This window comes from Lynx canadensis, chromosome C2 (genome assembly GCF_007474595.2).
Source record: "Lynx canadensis isolate LIC74 chromosome C2, mLynCan4.pri.v2, whole genome shotgun sequence".
NCBI lineage: Eukaryota > Metazoa > Chordata > Mammalia > Carnivora > Felidae > Lynx > Lynx canadensis.
Window position 1 is genome coordinate 6,487,610 of NC_044311.2, and position 22,156 is coordinate 6,509,765.

General features: G+C 58.4%; 2 protein-coding genes across 9 annotated transcripts in view; one reads left to right on the forward strand and one right to left on the reverse strand.

Annotated features, from left to right (window-relative positions):
- The window catches only part of EXOG (exo/endonuclease G), a 43,456-nt gene extending 38,830 nt beyond the window's left edge, over positions 1-4,626 (forward strand). Inside the window, exon 7 of the mRNA XM_030329124.1 lies at positions 2,116-4,626. The gene's annotated coding sequence lies outside the window, so the exon portion shown is untranslated. The remainder of the gene's footprint in view (positions 1-2,115) is intronic.
- Positions 4,627-8,146: 3,520 nt separating this feature from the next.
- The window catches only part of SCN5A (sodium voltage-gated channel alpha subunit 5), a 94,183-nt gene continuing 80,173 nt past the window's right edge, over positions 8,147-22,156 (reverse strand). For 6 of the 8 annotated variants that reach the window (XM_030329645.1, XM_030329650.1, XM_030329648.1 and 3 more), the window contains 6 exons: positions 19,644-19,925; positions 17,623-17,676; positions 16,868-17,005; positions 16,130-16,234; positions 14,326-14,596; positions 10,327-11,558 (listed from right to left, as the gene is read on the reverse strand). In XM_030329645.1, coding sequence (XP_030185505.1) covers positions 10,327-11,558; positions 14,326-14,596; positions 16,130-16,234; positions 16,868-17,005; positions 17,623-17,676; positions 19,644-19,925 — 2,082 coding nt within the window. Of the gene's footprint in view, positions 11,559-14,325; positions 14,597-16,129; positions 16,235-16,867; positions 17,006-17,622; positions 17,677-19,643; positions 19,926-22,156 lie in introns of all 8 variants that reach the window. The other 2 variants (XM_030329652.1, XM_030329646.1) reach the window with 2 other exon arrangements.

A 22,156-nucleotide genomic window follows, 5' to 3' on the forward strand; every position in this document is an offset into this window, starting at 1 on the left:
CCCAAGGAAGCCTCCTCGCCCACTCTTGGGTGCTCTGTCTCACCATGTTGCATCCTAAACAGCTCCCGAATCTCTCACTCTCCACGGTGCTCCTCGCGGTTCAAGCTACCATGGTCTCTCCTGGCAGAGGCCCCCCTGACCTATTTTCGCCATTCGCTCTTGCCTCCCACAAAACTCTCCCTCAGGGCAGGAGGCGGAGTCTTATTAAAGTGAGCCTTACCGAAGTTCAACCCATTTAGCAGTCAGGCCCTTCCCCAAATAATACAAAGCACAGACCGAAAACCTCTCGGACGGCTCCACAGTGCCCCCGGGGCATGTCTGACTCCTTTCCTGGGAGGGACTCCCTCTCACTCTCTGGGTCCAGCCACAGGGGCCATCTTCCCTTCTGGAAGGGGCCACATTCCTTCTACATCCAGACCTTCACATTCGCTCCTCCCTCTGCCTGCAAGTACCCATCTCGGGAAAACAAAAATGCCATGCCTTCACTAGGGGTCTTCCCCGACTCCACCGCCCAGACATAATTAGTACTCTCCCCCCTGCCTCCCAGCAACACCCAGTTTTGTCACTATTGAACGGCCCTCGTTTGTGGCTTTTGAGGTTAACATCTGTCTTCCCAGCTCGATTGTGAGTTACATGAGGACAGAGGCCTTGTCTGCTTCTGCTTGTTATTAGGACTCCAGAATCTGTAAGATGCTCAGTGCGTGTTTGCTAAAGGAGGACTGGACAGATGTCACAGCTTCCCCAGCTGGTCCTGTGTGTCGGCCGACATCATTCAGTGGGAGTGAGTGAGGAAGGGGAGACCGACCGCCTTTGGCTCTGAGGCCTACTGACACTCACTCCTGGCGTCCGCCCTGCTGGCTGGGCCTTGGCCACTGCTCAGCTTTTGTTTATCCTGCAAACATGGTGGTCTCCACAGGAGAAAGCGGGGACGGCTCGGTCATACCCCCGTAGGGTTGGCACAGGGCTTCATGCTGAGGCTTTCCTTGGGGCTGGGTGGTCTTCAGCTGGGGCCTGGGAGCCAAGAAATTGGCTCGGGGGGCCATGTGGCTGGGGCCTGACAGCAGGCTTGTGGTGAGGGCACAGCTCTGAGGTGATGAGTCATCCTGGGGGGAGGAGGGCATGAGCAGGGTACCAGGGCGGTCTTGGCGGGGGCTGGTGGCTGGGCGGGGCTACCCACAATTGCGGTGACAATGAGCCTGAAGAGCTTGCCCGGTGCAAGTGACTGGGCGGGGCGGGGGCACGGCAGAGATTCCCCTCCTGCGCCCCTGCCCCTCACTGCCTCGTATCCTCCCTGCTCTGGCCACCGGCCCCTAAGCCTTCGAAGCTTTGCCAGCCACCGGCCTGGCAGGCAGGACCTGGCCTGCTGGGCCTTCTCTCAGCCCCTCCTCCTCACTCCCCATGGCGCCCTGGCTCGGGCCCCAGACCTGGGTGGTCTGCTTTCCCGGTCACTCTTGTCCTGCTCCTGTCTGGGGAAGGGGGCCCAGCTCTCCTCCAGAGGTCACTTGGGGCGAGGGCGGGCTCATGGGGAGGCCTGGTGGCCCGGCTCTGGAACTGAGCCAAGGAGAGGGCTGGGGCAGGAGGGGGGCAGGGGGGAGAGCATGCTGAGCCCCTGTGGGGCAGGGGTGGCATCCCTGCGAGGCCATACCACTTTCCTCGGCCTCCCAGGGCCTGTTGTCCTGTCTGGCGTCATCTGTCGTCTGGCTATTCCTTAGACTCCTTCCCGTTTCTCGCGGTCCCTCTCACTGGTGACCAAGAAGCTGGCCCCAGGCCGTTCTGCGGTGTTGTGTGTGTGATGAGGGTCCCGGGGGTGCGTGGCCGTTGGAGGGTGCCCCTGAGTGGAGGAAGGGACCTGAGAGAGGTGTGTCAGCAGAGAACAGCTTGGAATCGCAGAAGGGCCTTAGGGATGGTCCCAACCCCTCGCAGAGAAAACCTAGGGTTCTGGGGAGGGCGATGGCATTGACAGGAGCAACTTGTCTGGGGGTTGCTTAGGGATAATACCTGTCATCACCACGCTAGACTTTTATGAGGCGCTGACTCTGTACCTGAGATCGCTGTAAGCCTCTGCACATCCTAATTTACCCCACCCTTCACGTTCCTGTTCCGCCCATCTCACAGATGAGGAAACGGGAGACCAGACTCTGGACCACACATTCCTGCCTCTGCCCGGGCAGAGCAACGGGATGTGGCCGCGGCGCCCGGGGGCCTTGCTCCTTCAGATAATGATGTCGATAAGTAGAGCGTTTGTCGAGAGCTCCTTACCTACGGTGGCAGACATTCCACCAAAGAAGGGACAAGGACCAATCAGCCGTGAAGGGATATTCCACGTCATCAGTCATCAGGGAAAGGCAAATTAAAATTACAGGCTACACCCACTCCAAGGGCCAAAATTAAAGAAAAGAATAAGAAGACTGACAATACCAAACGGTGGCGTGGATATGGAGTCGGGGCACCAGGAGCTCTCAGTTGCCGGTAGGGATGAAAACCCGCGCACGCGCTTTGGGAAGCGTTTGCTAACGTGCAGAGTCAAACATACGCTGATCGTGGGACCCTGGGACTCAATTTCTAGGGATCTACCCAAGAGGTTAAAGAAATGTGTCCACGCAAACACCCGTATACGAATGTTCAGAGCAACTTCATTCACGACGACAAAACCTTGTAAACACCCCAAATGTTTACACCAGCTATTGAACGCAAAATAAGTCGTGGCACATCCATGTAACGGAACGCCGTTCGCTGGAAAGGAGCTGACGACGCGAACAGCATGGCCGAGGCTCACATGCCCTGTGCTGGGTGGCAGCAGCCGGACACGACGGGGTACGTGCGGTATTATTCTTTTTGTACGAACTCTCCAGAGAAAGCAGATCTGTAGGAACAGAAAGGAGCTCAGCGGTTGCCAGAGACGAGGGTGGGGGGACCTCCTTGGAACGATGGAAATGTTGGATAGAGTGATTTTGGTGGTGACTCTCCTGCTTATGCATTTGTCAAACTCCTCAGACCGTGCATTTCAGCGGGTCGGTTTTATCGTGTGTAAATCATACCTCCCCGAACCTGATTCAAGTATAAAAACGGTGGGCCGCAGAGGGTAGAAAGTAGGATGATCTTGGCTGCTTCATTGCAAAAGAGACAGAAGAGACGTGAGGGAAGGGAGGGCCACGCTGCTCTCTGGGAGAAGAGGGTGACAGGCAGGGGACAGTCCATGCTGAAGTCCCCAGGCGAGGAGCACTCAGCCTTGCTGGAGGAACTAGCAAGGAGACGTGTGGCTGACGCGGAGTAAGAGACACGGCTGTGGATGGCTCAGACAGGCACTGGGGGGCAGGGGTGTGTTATGGAGGGCCGCCTAGGGCTCAGGCTGTTTGTGGTCTGAGCGCAAGGGGTCCCTGGGGGCTCTGTGCTGAGCATTTGCGATCCGAATGGCTGCTGTGTCCGGAGCGGTCTGGGGCCAGGACCAGCTGGGAGGCCCTTGTACCAATCCAGGCAGAGCTCAGACCAGCATGGTGGCGGTGGCAGTGTTGAGAAGTGTTTGGATTGGGATATAGTTCAAAGGTAGGGCCAAGAAGATTTCCTACTGGGTTGGATGTGGGGTGTGTGTGAGGGAGAGGGGAGGCAGGGAGGACGCCAAGCGTTTTGGCCTGAGCGGCTGGGAATCCGGCCGTCCCCCACCCCCATCCTCCACGCCGTGGGGACCGGTTTCACTGTCCCCTAGGTCCTGTGGCTGAAGTCAAGACAGAGACAGAGGGGAGTGGCTCGGCCCTGCTCCTGGCTCTGGGGTTCAGGGGATGGGCTGCACATGCTGGTTATTCTATTACTCTTTATTTATTAGCCTTATTGGCTTCTGTCATTTCCTCATTGCCTCGTGTCTGGAGAGAAGACTATAAATGTGATGGATTGATACAGGATACAGGAGGCCCAATTATCTCTGTGAAGCCGGCCTCTCTTCTTGCTCAAGCCCTCCCGGCCCTCAGCGGTTCTGCGGCCCTTCCCGCAGCCGGGCACGCAGAGCCGGCCTGGTGCCTGGCATTCCAGGAAGAGGGGGTGCAGCCTGGGAGGGTGAGTGGCCGACAGATGGTCCCCCAGGAGATACAGCTCCAGGAGCCGGTGCTGGAACAGCAAGCTCGGCCCCCTGGCTGGTTGCACCTAAGATCCCAGCTCCCGCTCTCCGAGGCTCTGCCCGCAGAGGCTGGGCACGGAGCAGGGTAGGAGGACAGGACATACCGCCTGCCCGGCCAGCCCACATCCGGGGAGGGGGGCTCCGTGTCACTCGCACGCCTCTCTGGAATCTGAGCCAGTCCGTCTCTCCACAAAGGCTGGGATGATGGGGCTTTTCTCTCCGGCAGCAGGTGCCTGGCAGCCGCCCGGGGATGCCAGCCCCGTGAGCTGGCACGGGAGGAAGTGCTTGTCCGGGGGATCGTCATCCGTGCTAGGCTTGAACTGGCCCAGCCCCCGCCCCTGCCGTTCAGACTGACTTGGGACACCTGCAAGAGAGGGGTGCCTCGGGCAGTGTCCCCATGGTCCCCCCCGGGGTTCCCCAGACAGAACTCAGCAGCACCAACCTTTGAGAGTAATATCTGAACAAAGGCCCTCGGCCAACCCCTCTGGCCTGTCTGCCTGCCTCTGTTCGGGGAATGTCCTGAGGCCCCTGGTGGGGGGGGGGGGGTGCAGGGGGAGGGGTGGCGACAGGAAGCCTGAGGCTCATCTGTGGGATTTCAGGCATCTCCCTGATGTCACGCTGCTGCTTCCAGAGCGGAGACCCAGATTACGGTGCCTCGAGTGTGCACGTGTGTGGATCCGTGTGTGTCCCCATGTAGGTGAGGAGTCAGATGGCCCCGTGCCTGACCTTCCAGGGGAACACAGAGTGGCGGGTGGGACTGCCTGTGGGGAAGGGGCAGGGAGCGCCGAGGACAGGAAGGACTCGGGGGGAGAAGAGCGGCCCGGTGGGTGCGGCAGACCCTCCCGCTGACCTGCTCGCAGCAGGCGTGTGCGTGCGCGCAGGGCCCTGCACAGCGGTGTGGACGCCTTGTGCCAGCGGACCCCGTTGTGGCCTCCCCGAGCCAGCAGCGGCTGCGGCCGTTCTGTCCCCGCTCTGTCGCTGTCCCTCCTGCCCTCCCTCCCTCCGGGCACCAGGGCTCGGGCTCTCGTGGCCGCCGGGGCCGCGGGCGGAGACGCCGCTGGCACGGGGCAGGGCGTCTGCCGAAGCCGTGGCCCCGGGGTGAGAGCTGACGTCTGCCCAGGAGCATCTGTCTGCCTGCCAAGGGTCGAGCTCTCTGGGCCGCATGCCTTCACCGTGACACGGAAGCCGGCGTCCGTCCCTCAGAGCCGCCCGCCGCCTGGACCCCGGCCTCACCCCAGCACGGCGCGTGACAGCCGTGGCCCCGCTCGCACCTCCCTCCGGGGGAGCCTGCCCCCTGCCACGCCAGGCGAAGGGCCGCCTCGGGCAGCCGGGGGAGGCCCCACACGGGGAGGCCCCGGGAAGCCCAGATGCCAGGCCTGGGCTTTGAGAACGAGGGGAGAGCCGCTGCGCGGGCCCAGACCACGCGGCCGTGTCCCGGGGGCTGCCAGAGACGAGGCCGAGGCTTCACGGTGCAGGGTGGGTGTCCCAGCCTTTCTCCCTCCGCCGGCACTGGCTGGACTCCGGCCAGGCCGGCGGCTGCGCGAGGTCCCGGCTGCGCGGGGAGCAGACCGGCCACGAGCCGTGTCCTCGGGCCGTCCGCACCGTTTCCACGGGGGTTTCTGGGAGGCGCCGCCCCTCCACCCCTGCCCGCTGTCCCCGCGGGCGCCCACCCGAGGCGTCTTGCCTATCCGGAACGCCGGTCGCACACGACCACACTCATCCTCACCGCAGAGGAGACGCTGCTGTTTCAAAATCTGACTTTATTCTCAAAACAGCTGGTGGTGGCCCACGCCACGGGGATGTGGCCGGCCCCCTGGAAAGCCTCCGTCCCGTTGGGGAAAGACGGTCAAACAAGTGCCACGGGAGGTCAGGGTGGCCTGCTTCTGCCCCGGTTGTGACCAAGGGACGCACACCGAGGGTGTCAGGACACCAAGCCCCGTCTCGTACGCAGGTGGTTGTCAAGGGAAATGATGCCGGACGCTGGGACCCCACAGTCCCATCGAGGGTATAAAAAGGCCCGGTGGGGTGTGCCAACTTCTTCCCTGGGCCTGCAGGGGGCCTCTTGGAGAGTTTTAGCACGTGGGAGACACAGAGGACGGGGCCTCGCTGACAAAGCTCGGGGTCTGAGAAAGCGCAGGTGGACAGGTGACGGGGCCTGACTCTGCCTGGGACAGAGGAGAGGGGTCACGGGCCGGCTGCTCCGGTGACGGCTGTGTGGGGCAGGAAGCAGGTGCTCTGAGTGCTCCTCCAGAACCAGAGGTGACGGGCGGCAGAGAGGCCCGGGGGCGCCACCCCAGCAGGGCCGCCTGAGGGGTCGAGGGAGGGGCTTGGCAGGAGGAGGCCGTGGATGGACTCGCAGGCGCCCGCGGGCAAAGGTCGGGGTCACAGGGGCCCCTGGAAGAGAGCGCACCTCCTGGGCTGAGGAAACTGCAGGGAGATGGCCCAGCAAGGAGTCTCGAAAATCCCCCAGAAGCCCCCAGGAGGGTGCCCTTCAGCTGCCTGTGTGGCGTGCGGAAGAGGAGCAGCGCGGCCACCCCGTATCGACTGTTGGTGGGATCGGGCGGTCTCAGGACCAGGCTGAGATCACATTCACAGCACGGCCGGAGGCTGCTGTTTTATCCCAGACTGAGCCGAACGGCCCCAGGATCGGCCCTGTTTTCATCCGGGGCCCCGGCGATTGTCTCCACTGAATAAAACCGAGGGGGACAGGGAGAGACAAAAATAAAGGCTGGGTGTGATGACACGGGCGTCATGTTTGTTCCCACACGGGCTCTGCAGGTGTTTGCGACGAGGGGTATGAAGTACCAGAGTGGGGACAAGTGATGGTCAGGGAAGGCTCCCAGAGGAGGTGACGTTAGGACGAGGCCTAAGGGCTGAGTGGAGAGGAGGCCAGGGTTCTGGGTGGAGGGAACCAGAAGCTGGCAAGGCCGTGAGGGGGAAGAGCCTGGGTCCCTGGGGGTTGGGGAGAGAGGACGTCACGGAAGTTGGCGGGGGCCGGGGGCCGGCCGCGGCTTGCCTGGGCCCTGAGGCAACAGGAAGCCAGCGAAGGGTTTTATCCTGGAGGGAATGATCTTGGATTAAAACACTCTGGTAGTTGAGCGTTTGGGAATAGACAAGGACGGAGGGGGGGGGGGAGGCCCCTGAGGAGCTGCCTTGGTTTCAACCCCGGCAGCGGCCAGTGCAGGACACGGAGAAGGCACTGCCGACGGGGCGTGGAAGAGACTGCAGTCGAAGATGGCATCTGTGGGGCTCCGGATGAAACAGAAGAGCCCAGGTTGGACGGTTGGGCTTGAAGGCTTTGCGGATGTCCCAGGAGGCAGCCGGATATGCCGGCCTGGGGCTCAGTGGAGAAAACTGGGCTCCAGATGAAGACCGGACTCAAAGCTTGGCCGGGGTTGGGGCAGAGGGGGTTTCCTGCCCTCTTCCTGCAAGTGGGCCCAGGGCCTAACGCCCTCGGTCATTCAGGCGGATGCTGGAGGCCGTGCCCCCAAGGGAGGCGAACCCAGAGACCGGAGGAGAGCCGGGAGGGGCTGGCGCCACAGAAGGCCCGGGAAGAGCAGGGGCTGCTGTCTGCTGAGTTAGGTGCTGTGGAGGGGACCCGCAAGATGGGACAGAGACCCAGGCACAAGGAGGCCTCCGCTGGCCGCAGATCGCATTTGGTAGGGTGCAGGGGCAGTGGTGAGGAGCCAGGGGGAGGTGAGGGCGAGGAAGCCAGGGTCCGGTGTCCTGGGTCCAAGCCTGGCTTGACACAAAGACCATCTGGCTGTTCTCCGTGACCTCCCTCTTCCCGACCCTTCCCATCGTGGGAGCACCAAATCCCGGCCCTGCTTCTCTGCAGTGCCCCAGACTGGGGGTCCTGGAAGGCAGGACCGGGGTGACCCCACTTTTCCTGGACCGGCCACTCTGCCAGCTGTTTTCCCGGGAAAGCAACGGGAAGTCCCGCGTGATTCTCGGGATCTCATCCCGTCCCCCCTGTACCGCCACCGCTGTCCCGGGTTGCCATCCTCATCAAAACACAAGAACAGAGCCCAGGCCAGGTCATGTAAGCCATTTATTGGTTTGTTTTAAAAATATGTATCTTATTTATACACGGAGTTTGGTGAGAAGTGCTCGATTAGCTCAGACAACAGCTGGCACTTGACGCTCCCTCCTCTTCCTACCCTCCTCTCCCCTCCTGCTGGTCATCGTGCAGTTCTGGGAAAAAAAAAAAAAGAGAGAGAGAGAGAGAGCCACGCTAAAAGCTAAGGAGTCGGGCCTAGCTCACCCTGCCTCGGCCACAGCCCGGGCACCTGTCTCAGGGCTCCCGGGCCGTCCGCAGACACATGAAACCACAGCCCCTTCCGGCCAGCTGGGCGGCCAGCCGGCCTGCCTCCAAACCCGCATTCCTGCCCTGCAGTGGGCACTGAGTGCCGGGGAGGGGCACACGCCGCTCGGAGCCCGGAGCAAAGCACAGGGAGCTACGAAAATAAGGTTTCCACTCGGAGAAGTATGCCTGGGACGGTCAAACCACGTCCCACACTGGACTCAAGGGGAACACGGGAGAAGAGAAGTCCCTCGGGTGGGTGGGGTGGGGGCTGGGGTCGCCACCAAGGGAACTCGGGGCGACAAAAAGAAACGTAATACTTGACTCGCCGGCAATGCCCCCTCAGCACTGCCACGAGCTCACGATCGTCCAGCCCTCCGACGGCTCGGCGAGGTAGGTTAGGGGCAGCGGGCTTCCGGCTTCCCGGGCTGCCCCGCGAGGCGGGCGGCGGCTCTGCTGGAGAGCTGGGATCGCTCCGCCAGCCAACACTGTCACTCGCGGGGTGACAGGTCTCTGCGTTAAAAGATTTGCATATGCTAAATAGGATTGTCAGCAGCTGAAGAGGCCCCCGGGGGGAATTGGACTAGAAAAAGTATTTTTCCCTGAAGAGGCCTTCTCACAAGACCCGTGGACGGCCTGGACCCTGCCCCGGACTGTCCCGCGGGCGGGTGCCACCAGGACCCCAGGCTGAGCGAGAGGGGCTGGTCCGGGGCCACGCCGCTCTCTTCCCCAAGGAAGCCCACAGTCCAGGCTCCTCCCAGGGCAGGGAACAGTTTGACCACCCCGAGGCTCCTTCCTTCCCGGCACAGGGCCCGTGATGCCCTCCCTGCTCCATCTGGAGCGTCGCTGGGCACCGCGCAGGAGATCCCCCCCTCCCCACACCCGCACACAAGGCGAGAGGCGGAAAGGTCTGGAAAGAGAGCCCTGGCCCTGACAACAGATTCCCTTCTTCACACGGCTGAAGCCTGTTCTTCTCAGCCCTCACGGTGCCGGGCTCAGACTTCTCTTCCCGGCCTGTGGGGCAGGGCCTGCCGGGTTTGGGAGCTGGGATAAGCTGGGGGCCAGGCTGTGCGTGGGGCTGGTTCCCTTGTGCCCTTCACCTTAACGTTAATACTCTTGCAGAAGACCGGGCCCTCCTGGGAAGAAAAGGCAACATCAGTGCCCAGGACCGGCCCTGAGACCCGGGCCATTCCCTCCTGGAAGCTTTTCCGTTTCGTAGACGTGACCCCAGTATGGCCTGCATGAAAACACGGGCGGCAAACAGGACCCTGGGGACCACGGAAGGCCAGAGTGAGCCCTCGCTGACAAGAACCCCTCTGCCTGACACGTGCCTGAGGGGAGCCGGGGCCACACGTGGCCCGTGTCTGGCCTCTGTGCGTGGACTGCGTGCACGCGCGCGTGTGAGGCAAGGGGGTCGGCCCTCCTGGCGCCACAGCCCCAGCAGCAGGGGACACCCCTTCTGGGTTTCACTTTTGCTTCGAGAACAGACCTCCAGCAGCTCCACAGACACTCCCGTTTGGAGTGAAGAAAAGGCAGAGTGAATTACTGCCCACGTCCGTGGAAAAAACGTTAGTTCTTTGCCCGAGTAAAAAAATATCAAATATAATAAATTTATGAAAGCCCATTCACGACACGTACAGTCTCAGCTTTGTACTTCGCCTCAGCAGCTGGGACAGGGCTGCCTCGCAGAGCGCCGGGGTGTTGCCTGGCCAGACCCGGCCACCGGCGTGTGCCCCGTCTGGTCGGCCCGGCCAACGGCCTCTGGCCGGCGGCGTGGCGGCCACAGAAAGAACTCCGCCTCGTCGATCCGTGGGGCCGAGGCCCGTCTCCCACGCCGGAGCCCGAAGCAAGGAGGGCCCAGGGGGTGCTGGCTCGTGGCCGCCTCCCGGCGCGTCCTGGCCGGCTGGGGTGCGGCTCACACGATAGACTCGCGGTCCCGGTCTGGGGAGGCGGGGAAGTCCGCGAGGTCCTCGCTGCGGCTGCAGTCGGACACCCTCACCTGGGGGTTATCGCTGGTGGCCCTGGTGACGCTGTCATAGGAGGGTGGAGAGGACGTGGAGGACGTGGAGGGCGGGCCGCGGCGCCGGGAGAAGTTCTCGTTCATCACGTGGGCGATGAGGCCCTCCTGCTCGGGGGCGTCCTCTTCGGAGAGGCCGCTGCTGCCTGCCTGCTGGCGGAAGAGGAAGGAGGCGTGCTTCATGGAGCGCTGCAGCAGGTGCCTCCGGAAGGCCCGCTGGATGACGGTGGCCGACACCTCCTCGTGCTTGCGCCGCAGCGTGGTGGTGATGGGCTCGTAGGAGATCTTGGACGGGTTGGCCGCCATGAACTTCTCCTCCATCTGGATCTTCAGGGCGTCCATCTCCCCGGACTCACCCAGAACCCTCTTGGTGAAGGCGAAGAGGATGTCCATGCAGTGGATACGGTCCCCGCTCACCATGGGCAGGTCCATGTTGATGAGGCTTATCTGGTTGGGCTTGGCGATGCGCAGCGGCTCAGACAAGGCATCGGCGAAGTCGGACAGGGCCGAGTACTCGATGAACTGGGTGGCCTCCGGGTCGAACTTCTCCCAGATCTCATAGAACATGTCGAAGTCGTCCTCGCTCAGGGGCTCAGTGCTCTCCTCCGTGGCCACACTGAAGTTCTCCAGGATGATGGCGATGTACATGTTGACCACGATGAGGAAGGAGATGATGATGTAGGTGGTGAAGAAGAGGATGCCCACGGCCGGGCTCCCACAGTTCCCCCGGGAGCCGTTGCTGTTGGGCAGATTGGGGTCGCAGTAGGGGGGCCCTGTGTTGAGGATGGGGCTGAGGAGGCCGTCCCAGCCGGCCGACGTGGTGATCTGGAAGAGGCACAGCATGCTGTTGGCGAAGGTCTGGAAGTTGAACATGTCGTCGATGCCGGCCTCCCACTTGACGTAGGCGAAGTTGGCCATGCCGAAGATGGAGTAGATGAACATGACGAGGAAGAGCAGCAGCCCTATGTTGAAGAGGGCAGGCAGGGACATCATGAGGGCAAAGAGCAGCGTGCGGATCCCCTTGGCCCCTCGGATCAGCCTGAGGATGCGGCCGATTCGGGCCAGGCGGATGACTCGGAATAGCGTTGGGGAGAAGAAGTACTTCTGGATGATGTCTGAGAGCACAGTGCCTATGGGAAACAACAGAGACCATGGCCACCCATGCACTTCTGTCCTGCCTTTAGCCCCACATCACTGGAGGGGGTCTCTGTACAGCCAGGAGCTAAGGAGAAGAGGCCACTTCAGGAGGACTGGGTTGACCGGGGCAAGCAAGGACCCTGCGTCCCCCCACCTCTCTTGGTCTTTCATTCTCATCTCTGATGCAGGAAAGGAGGACCCAAAGTACCACATCCTTTGCAAAGTGCCTTCCCAGACCTCTCGCCCCTTAGTCTTCTGGGACTACCCGCACAGCAGAGCTGGACGGGGCCCATGTTCTAGATCTTGGGTTCTGAGGTCTGAAGGGACTTGCTCAGCATCTGGGTGGCCTAGCATGGACCAGAGCTCAGGCTTTTCAGCTTCTCATTACTCAAAGTGTGGTCCGAGGGCCAGCAGCCCTGGGATCTCCCGAGAGCTTATCACAAATGTGGGATCTCAGCTCCACCTCCAGACCCACTGCGTTTTCATAAGCCCAGACGATTCACGGGCACATTGGAGGGCAAGAAGTACCGGCCCAGAAGTCAGGGTTCTCCCCCACGCCACACCTGTCACAACTCAGCCTCTCTGAGATAGCTTCTGTCACCCTCCCAACCCTGCTCACATCCAGGGCTTCCCACCCCTGGGTCTCTATTGACTAACCCTGGGTTTGGAGTTTGAAGAGGCAGGGATATAAGTTATAGGAGAAAGAGTGAAATACACTTGCTTTGTATTGGCCCACATGACCTTTCCAGATTCCTCACGTAATGTCACTGGCTGACACGTGTCCTGTTTACTGTCAAGAAGGCACTGGGATGAGCATTTTATATCCATCCATTTAGGCCTTCCGGGCACCCTAGGGGGGAGTAAGCTGATACCATAATCCTCATTTTCCAGAAGAGGAAACTGAGAAGTGAGGTAACTTACCCATGTTGTCACCTAGTCAGCGAGACGCTGGGACTCGACTCAGACACTCTGGCTCCAAGTCGACCTGTTAACCAAGCCTCTGCAGTATGGCCAAGGACCAGGACCGGTAGTGTTCCCTGAAGCCTCTGAGAGTGTCCCTCATCGGCCCCCTTGCTGCGGCTGACATCCTGCATTCTCTAAAGCTTTTCTCTAGTCCCACCAGGCGTGCTCACCCTCACTCTTGCCTGGGACCTACCAGATATTTCCTCACTCTACTTCCAGCTTCTAGCCATCCTCTGTCACTGCGGCTATGACAGCCCCTGCCTTAGCCCCTGTGTTTCCCTCTGAGTTCACCAAAGGCAAAAGCTGTACGTGGCAGAAAGAGGAAAGTCGGCCACCTCATGGCAGAATTGCACGGTGGAGGGGTCAAGAGTTTGGGCTCTGAGCCCGAGCGATGAGAGACAAAAAAAAAATTGGGACTTAATCAAAATGAAAAACTCTGTGCTTCAAGAGACGATGACCAAGAAAGTGACAAGACAACCCACAGAATGGGAGGCAGTATTTGCAAATCGTGTATCGGGCGAGGGACCGGTATCCAGAATACGTAAAGAACTCTCGCAACTCCACGATAAAAACATAAATAAGCCAATTAAAAAATGAGCGAAGGATGTGCATAGATGCTTCTCCAAGACATCTCTCGTGTTACATACCAAGACAGACACACCACAGAAAATGACCAATGAGCACATGAAAAGATGCTCAGCGTCATTAGTCATTAGGCAAGTGTGAACCCAAACCTCAACGCGGTTATCACTTCGTGCCCACCAAGGTGACTATAGTAAGAAACTGAAGACGACAACAAGTGTTGGCGAGGGTGTGGATGGAGTATCTGGAACCATTATACATCGATGATGGGAATGTGTCTACTTTGGAAAACAGCTTGGCAGTCTCTCAAAATTTTAGATTAGTGGTTTCCAGGGGCTGGGGGGACGGAAAATGGGGAGTGACTGCTGAAAGGGTACGGAGTTCCTTTTGGTGGTGAGGGCAGTCGCCTAAAAGGTATGGCGGTGATGGTTGCACAACTCTGTGAATATACTAAAAACGACTACATCTACTTTAAAGGGTAAATCTTACGGTATGTGAATTGTAGCTCAATACAATTGTGCTGGTTATGAACCGGGAAAAGGACCCTCACCAGAAAACATGACCGTGCTGGTGCCTTAATCGGGGACTTTCAGCCTCCAAGACTGTGAGAAATAAATTTCTGTCGTTTCTGAGTTAGCCAGTCTGGTGTTTGGTTAGAGCAGCCCAAACAGACTAAGTGTGAATCCTCTCTCTTCCGTTCCCAGTTGCCTGATATCCTCGTCTCAACGCTGACTTTATAAGGCGGAATGCACGAGGTGAGTGATGTCTGAAGGAGCCTGGCCCACAATGTGGTGACTAGACTCTAGAATTTTCCATCTCCAGGGATAACTTCTACCCTAGAGGGCCACCTGCTCCCATCCCTGGAGACTCACCTCACCCTGAGTAAGCCCCTTCTTCCTTCAACCTAGGCTGCAGGCTTTCCCTTGGGAGGGCCTTTCTCTCCTTCCCAGACTCATTCTTGAAGCTCTCACAGAGAGCAGAAAGCTGTGTTCCAGGGTCCCATGGAGTGGGGGGGCATGAGGGGCTGCCGGCTTCTCTGCCAGAATGGCTCCCCTGGACTGAGTAGGCCTTCCCAGACAAGTTCTCTGTGGCTGTGTGTGTATGTGTGTGTGGTAGGGAGAGGTGAGGAATGCAGAGAAAAGAACGAAGAAGACTAGTATGCTTGGCATTAAGTACAGACCCGGGACTGGAGGAAAGGCCAACTTGCATACCCACCCACGATGGAGAGGATGACAACCACGAAGTCGAAGATGTTCCAGCTGTTGGTGAAATAATAGTGACGCAGGGCAGCCATCTTGATGATACACTCGCCTGTGAAGATGGCTACGAAGAGCAGGTTGATCTTGGCCAAGATGTTGACCTTCTCGGGGCTCTGGTCATCTGTCTCCACCATCATGGTCACCATGTTCAAGCAGATAAGGAACATGATGGTGACATCGAAGGCTTGCTTGGTCACAATGTCAAACAGGAAGCCCTGGTACTTGTTCTGAAGGGAGGGGGAAAGGATGGGCTCAGCAGGGGCCTCAGATGGGCTAGTAGGCCCCCTGTTGCCGCCCCTCTGCCCAGACCTTCCACCCTCCTACTGTACCCTCCACTGAGGCCGACACCCCAGCCAGACTGTCAGGGTGAGGGGAGGAGTCAGGAAACGGAAACAGCCGGTCTCTCCTGCTTCCAGGCCTGGCCCTCAGGCCCCCTCTTCTCTGAGGTCTTCCCCATCCTTCAGGAAGGGATTTCTCCTACCCTGAGCTTCCTTAGAACACGCACTGTGCTTCTCTTTTTGTTTGTACCGATGGCTCAAGGTCAGGTTTAAAGTTCCATCTGGAAATTGGATCGGCCCTCAGGTTAACAAATTTTCTCCACTCTATGGAATTGATTTTTTTTTAGCTGTTTATTTATTTTGAGAGGGAGAGGGAGACGGAGAGGGAGAAGGAGAGAGAGAGAGAGAGAGAGAGAGAGAGAGAGAGAATGCCCAGCCATCTCTACACTGTCAGCACAGAGCCCAACACAGGGCTCAACCTCACAAACTGAGATCATGACCTGAGCCCAAATCAAGAGTTGATGTTTAACTGACTGGGCCTCCCAGGTGCCCCTGGAATTGATTTTATTTATTCCATTAACTATATTTGTATGTCTTTAATTGTTAGCCACCTCCGATTGTTTGGGGGAAAAACAGAAGATTACAAATAAGTGAACACAGGGATGCCTACGTGGCTCAGTGGGTTAAGCATCTGAGTTCAGCTCAGGTCATGATCTCACGGTTCATGAGTTCAAGCCCCACGTCGGGCTCTGTGCTGACAGCTCAGAGCCTGGAGCCTGCTTCGGATTCTGTGTCTCCCTCTCTCTCTCTGCCTCTCCCCCACTCACGCTCTGTCTTCCTCTCTCTCAAAAATAAACAAACATTTAAAAAAAAAATAAGTGAACACACACACACACACACACACACACACACACAGCTAACCTAGAATAAAGCATGGTGAAAGGGTAGGAATTAGGTAAAATCGATGAGATGGATTTCAAAACTGGGCCTGTCACTTCCTAGCTAGTGATTTGGGTTGTGTCACCTAATTACTTTGAACACTGTCCTCCACCCCCTTCTCTAGAGAGGGGCTTCGTCAGTCAGCCCACGTGCCAGGGGACTCTGGGCCACGTCTGTCCCACTCAGGGGTTGCCAGGAAGAGGCTGTGAATGTGGGTGGGTGTGCAGAGGCCGTCCTGCTCTCCCTGGGGAAGGCTGCACTCCGGCAGGGGGGGAGGGGGCGCTCGGAGGCAGAGGGACTCCCGTGGGAGGGAGTGCTCCTGGTTGTAACAGTCCTCCCAGGCCTTCCTCACTTTCTCCAGCAGTCTGAGGCCTCCGTGTGGTCAGAGGCCTGACAGAGCCCCTCCGTCCCTGGGCCGACCGAGGGCCCTGGGCTAGGCTGAGAGACTGTGAAGAGGCCTTGATAGCTGGTCCTGGGGAGGGGGGCTTCCCAGGCCCCCTCAGCACATCCTCCCCACTCCTGCTGAATCGGGAACTGGCTCACCAGGGGCCGAGGGATGGGCTTCTGGGGCTTCTTGGAGCCCAGCTTCTTCATGGCATTATAGTACTTCTTCTGCTCCTCTGTCATGAAGATGTCCTGGCCCCCTAAGTGCAGAGAGACAGGCACCAGACTCATTTTGGGGTTCCTAGCGGCTCCGGCATGGGGGGCATAGGGATCCTGCCTCCTTGATGAGGGTGCCTCGGTCGGCCTCCTCCTCACTTCCTCTCCTGCTGGAGAAAAGTGTGTTGCTGGAGATTCGCCAGAGATTCCTCCCCAAATCTGCTTTTCCAGGGTCCCTGTCTCCCTTCACTTTGAGGGCTCTCTGGCTTTGGGAGATGCAAATCCACTCCCCATCTCCCCCCTCCCCCCACCGGCTCAGGTCAGCCACCCGGAGGTTCTGTCTGTCTACTTGGTCTGCCCACAACCCAATCATGGCCTGACCCGGGGCCACTGTCCCCCTTTCCCACCTTCCTGATCCTGGTGAATAGTCCCATCAGCCCAGCTCCTCTCAGGAGCCTCACCTGTCGGGTAGACTAGGGCAGGCCTGGGACCCCTCCTTCCACCCCAACAGACTGGGCCTGTCACCTCATGGACGCCCCTCTCCCACCCACTCCAGCAGCAGCGGGAAAAGGACCATCTGCAGCAGGAAGGCCACACGGGGCCGGGGCCCAGAACGGCTCCTCAGTGCCCCGGCCCCCAGCCCGGCCCTGCCAGCCCACAGGGAGCAGGCGCTCTACGTATCTTTTTCTTTTGTTGGTTGAAGTTGTCAATGATGACACCGATGAAAAGGTTCAGGGTGAAGAAAGACCCGAAGATGATAAAAATGACGAAGTAGATGTACATGTAGAGGTTGTATTCCCATTGGGGCTGCTCTTCAAACTAAGGGGGAGAAATCAGACAGGGGGATCAGACAGGCGGGAATGGGGGAGGGCCAGCTGGAGGTGTCCCCTCCACGGGTGAGAGGGGGTGTCCACAGGAAGGTCACCAGCACGGGGCTGTGTGTCTGTGTGTGCATGCGCGTGCAGAGCAGGGCCGGGGTGGGTGGGGAAGGGGTTCAGGAGGGTGACGGCTCAGGGCTGACGCGGTGGTGCCGTCTGGCTTCCACCCTGGGCCGTCGGGAGGTTCGAGTCTGTTCAGCACCCCCAGTCTTCACTGAACTATCAGTGTGACTGGGTGGGGTGCAAAGACACAGAAGAAACTTGGTCTGCATTTCTATTCCTTCTACCCTGTCTCTCCTGGGGCAAGACTAAGAATCAAGCAAATGACAGTGAATTTCATTTGAAAGATATTTGCGGATTTGGGGCTCCTTGGGAGACCATGCAACTCTGCCCCAGGGCCAGGCCTGGGCGTTCCAGACAGGCTCGACTGCAGGTTGACACGAGACATCTGGCCTGTATGGGGTGGGCTTATGCGTGTGGACACGGATTCCCTAGCGGCCAAGCATCCGGGAGACTCAGGTGCCTGACTTGGTGGGAGAGGCCAGCGTGGTTACCTACCCCCCTGGAGTCCACAGCCGCATACATAATGTCCATCCAGCCTTTAAATGTTGCCTGGAAGGAAAAGACAAGAAAATCACTTAACTTCCATCTATTGAGGTACTTAGGGCTCCTATCTGGACAGATGAGGCCAGGGACTATCCTCCTACGAGAAGCTAGCATCCCGCCCCAGCGCCGACCTGGCCCCCTTTGCCGTGTCCCTCAGAGGACCACGTCACTTCTGCTCCAAGGCCTTTCAGGAAGGTCCTGAAACATCTCAACCTCCCCTCGTACCTACGGGGGTCCTCTTGCCATGGGTGTGTTGGTGAATGGCTAACAAATGGCTTTCCAGAAGCAAACAAAGCCCTGATTGTTGTGTTCGCCAATCTCTCGGTGTAAACACTCCCCCCACGGCCAATTTCAAGTTATCAACGTCTCCTTACTGAACACAGACTTGGGAAGAGACGCACAGGAGCCTAGCATTACAGTATTTCCACTGTACAGCTATAGCTCATGTAAATAACCTCAAGAGCATAGAGAGTAATAGGCAGTAATGGTGAATTTTGAGTTTTTAAATTTATTTTAAGTGATCTCTACACCCAACATGGGCCTCAAACTCACAACCCTGAGACGGAGAGTTGCGTGCTCCCCCGACTGAGCCAGCCAGGCGCCCCATGATTTTGTGTTAATGTCATTTAGTGAATTATCAGTTTATAAAATCTAATTTTTAATCAGGGCTTGCAAAGTATCTGAAAATGCAACAGTCAGCTCTTGTAGGCTACACAAACCTGCTCCAGCCCACCCTCCAGAGCGGTAAAGGAGGAGGTCGCACGAAATGGGGCTCCGGTGTTGGCTACACTGTCTGCCCCAGTCGGGGCTGCTATGAAGGTTCAGGAAGGGCCTGAGAGACGTGTGGTGGCGAGGCCGACTGCCCAGGGGGATCTCACTTGTGTCCTTGGCCGAATTCCAAACCTGCCCAAGCCTCCTTTCAGGGTACGGTTGCCCACACACACTTTCAGGCCTGAGGGTTCTTATGACACAGGTAGGGCAGATGGGGAAACTGAGGCTGCCCCAGAGGAGGCAGGCTACTTCAGCTCGCCGTGCCAGGAGGCCCTGCCCTGTGGAGAGAGGCCTGGAAATGCTCTGGAAACTGCTGGAGAGCATCCAAGGTGATGAGATGCTTGTGACTCTCTTTCCAGCCACTGTGTTGCTTTGTCTGGAACGGCTGGCAGTTCTCAGTCCACAAATTCTGTCATCCAGAGGAAAGTCCCAGGAACAGAAGGCTCTCTGGGTTTGGCTTGAATCTTGTCCTCTAGGAGGTATTTCAGGGGGAGTCTTTGGAGAGAGCTACCCCTGGGATTTAAGGGAGGCCCGCAAGAGTGAGGAGATGTACATTAAGTCCACTGAGTGTCCCTCTGCTTTGGGGACGAGAGACAGGTATCTGGTCTCAAGACTGGGTGGCAAGATGCTGTGGCTGTATGTGTTACGGCTATTTGTAGGTTAAGTTTATGGCATGTATCATGCTCACTGAAGCCACCGTCCTCCCAAATCAATGGAAACTTTGGAAAGACTGGGTAGGGTCATGTATGTTTCAACATCACACATCTTGCACAGCAGAGGTAGAAGTAAATATGTTCTCTGAAACAACACAGGAGGTATTGTTACCTTTTATGACACAAGGCTGGAGTCGCAGCTTGGCTAATAGTTCCGACTCTGCATGTCTATGGTCTTTGATTTTTAACCTGTGCCATCACCTTGCCAAGCTGATGGCGTGAGGTTGTCCACCTGACTACCGGCTGGGGGGTTGGTTCTGCGTCAGTGCTGAACCCCCATGCCGTGCCTCTGGGAGAATGTGGTATCTGTTCTAGAATGGAAAATCCAGAGACTTCCCAAGGAGCCACGAAGTCTCTGGAGAATCCTTAGCCTTCTTTGGGCACTGTGACCCTATCGTGAGGAACCAGAGCGGCCCCACTGTCCCCCTCCTGCCCACACTGTGGGTGAAGGCGCCTGTTGCTGGAAAACCAGTGGGAAGAAGGACTTACCACCTGCAGAAGGGCCAGGTACCCGGCCCCTACGTTGTCAAAGTTGACTTTCACCTTGGTCCAGTATAATTCGCCAGTCACATTGAAAGACTCACAGTCACTCTTGTTGTTCACGATGGTGTAGTTCAAAGGCAGGTCTCCTTCAGTCTGGTTGACGCACCGCCCAAACTTCCCCGCAAAGAGGTTCACGCCCATGATGCTGAAGATGAGCCAGAAGATGAGGCAGACGAGCAGGACGTTCATGATGGAGGGGATGGCGCCCACCAGGGCATTGACCACAACCTCACGGAGACAGAGAAGAGGCTCAGTTCCTGGGGGTGCCCAGAACATGTGCTCTTTTCGAGACCCACCCCTGCTCCCTCCCTGAACTTGTTGCCTGCAGGTCCCTGTGGGGGTGGGGGTGGGGGGTGGAACACTCCCTGTCCCCAAGGAAGGGCCACCCCTGGCCGGAAGCCCTGATGGGGAGTAAAAGGAGAGATGATGGAGAGTGGGCGGGGGAGAGAACACACACAGACGCCTTTCTTATGTTTTTGGTCCTGCCCTGAATCCATGGCCTTCAAACTGAATTTTCAACAGGGTCTGTCTGCTTGAGTGTGCCGGCGATCTGATGGGAAAGGGCCTCCGGAGAGACACATTCTCTGAGCTAAGTTTCTGGCTTATTCTGGGGTTGCTGCTACTAGGAAGGATGGGCGCTCTCCCTAAAGCACGCCCAGGGGACCTCTGCGCGGCGTGTCCGGCGGGCGCTCTGGCAGCTCTCCGGGGCTGCGGTGAGAGCCGAGCGGGGAGGGCAGGGCGTGTGGGCACTCCCGGTGCCCCTCTCCCTCCCGGCAGCCAGCGGCTGTCTGACCCCATGGAGCCCCGGCGTCGTTCTCTTCATCGAAACTCACAGGGCCCGGCAGAAGCTCCCTTGGCAAAAGCATATGGGGCACTCCGCTCCACTGAGGGCCCAAGCGCCCAGCCGTCCGGGAGTCGGGAGGGCGTTTGCCGTGCAGACGGGAAGGGAGGCTGGTGCGGGGCTGTGTGGTGGGCCTGGGGCTGGACGGGCAGTGCGACACATGCAGATGAGAGAGGGCCCCTGGTCCCGGCAGGCGTGACGAACAGGGTGGGACACCCAACCCCCGGGTGTGCCCTCGGCCGGCTCTGTGGCCAACAGCCACGACAGGGGCGTTCCCGGCAGCTCGCATCGCCCCGTGTCCCTCTGGAAACAGATGCCCTCGCTCCCAAGAGGCCTTTGGCTTAGGATGATTCACTTGCGAATGGTTTCCCACCAGGAATAAGTGACTTGTTTCTCTCTTGGGGGTGTGGGCAAAGGTCAGAACCGACAATAAGGAAGGCACCTGTTGGGACGAGCCCTGGGTGTTACATGCAAGTGATGAATCACTGAATTCTGCTCCTGAAACCAATACTACACTCTATGTTAACTAACTAGAATCAAAAGAAAAGAACAAAAAAGTTAAAAAATAAAACCCCAACAAAATGGGGGCGGTGTGACGGTGTCTGCAGGGTCAGCGAGGCTCAGGCACACAGATGTGGCTGCTGAAGCCACAACAGAACTGTGTATGTTTTGTAAAAAAACAAGTAATGCAAAACACACGCGCACACAAGTACACGTACGTGCGTGTTTTCTTGCTACGTATTACAGGTAAAGTTTTTTTCTTGGTGGGGCTTTTAAATTTGCCTTGCGTGGCCATATTTGGTAAAATTTGGTGACCTGAAAAATGCTCAGGGCTCTGTACTTAAAAATCCGCGTAGGGGCGCCTGGGTGGCTCAGTCGGTCAAGCGTCTGACTTCGGCTCAGGTCAGGATCTCACGGTTTGCGGGTTCGAGTCCCGAGTCGGGCTCTGTGCTGGCGGCTCCGAGCCTGGAGCCTGTTTCGGATTCTGTGTCTCCCTCTCTCTCTGCCCCTCCCCCCAGTTGTACTCTGTCTCTCAGAAATACATAAATGTAAAAAAGAATTAAAAACGAAAAAGAAATCTGTGTGAGAGTTTACTAAGCAAATGACAACTAAGAGCTGGTGCTGAGAATATAGCTGCTTCCTCGACCTTCATGACCACGGCCCGACTGCCCATCGCAGACCAAGGAGGACAGCCTGTGTCTGCTGGAGGGCAGGGCACACAGATGGGCACATGGAATCAGAACACACAGATGGCCCCCGGCCCCGGAGCAGAAGCAGAGGGGCTCCCTGGCCAGTGGGGCGGGGCGGCAGCCGAGAAACCCACACCCAGACTTCACTTCTTTTTCTTTGTCGGGTTCTCCTGGCCCTCGCGGGGCCCATGGGGCTGGAGGTGACAGGCCTCGAGGGAGGGATCTCACAGCTCTCCACCCTCTGGGTACCTGTGAGCCCAGCTGACCCTGTCCTGGAGGTTTTGCACCATGCTCCAACTGGGGCCGGGGCGGGGGTGGGGGGCCACAGTCCCAGCTCCGGGCTGGGCCGCTTGGTCAGCGAGTGAACATGGGGGGCCCTCAGTGGAGTCACCTCCCACTGCCCTGGCAGGAAAGCAGCCACTCCCCTT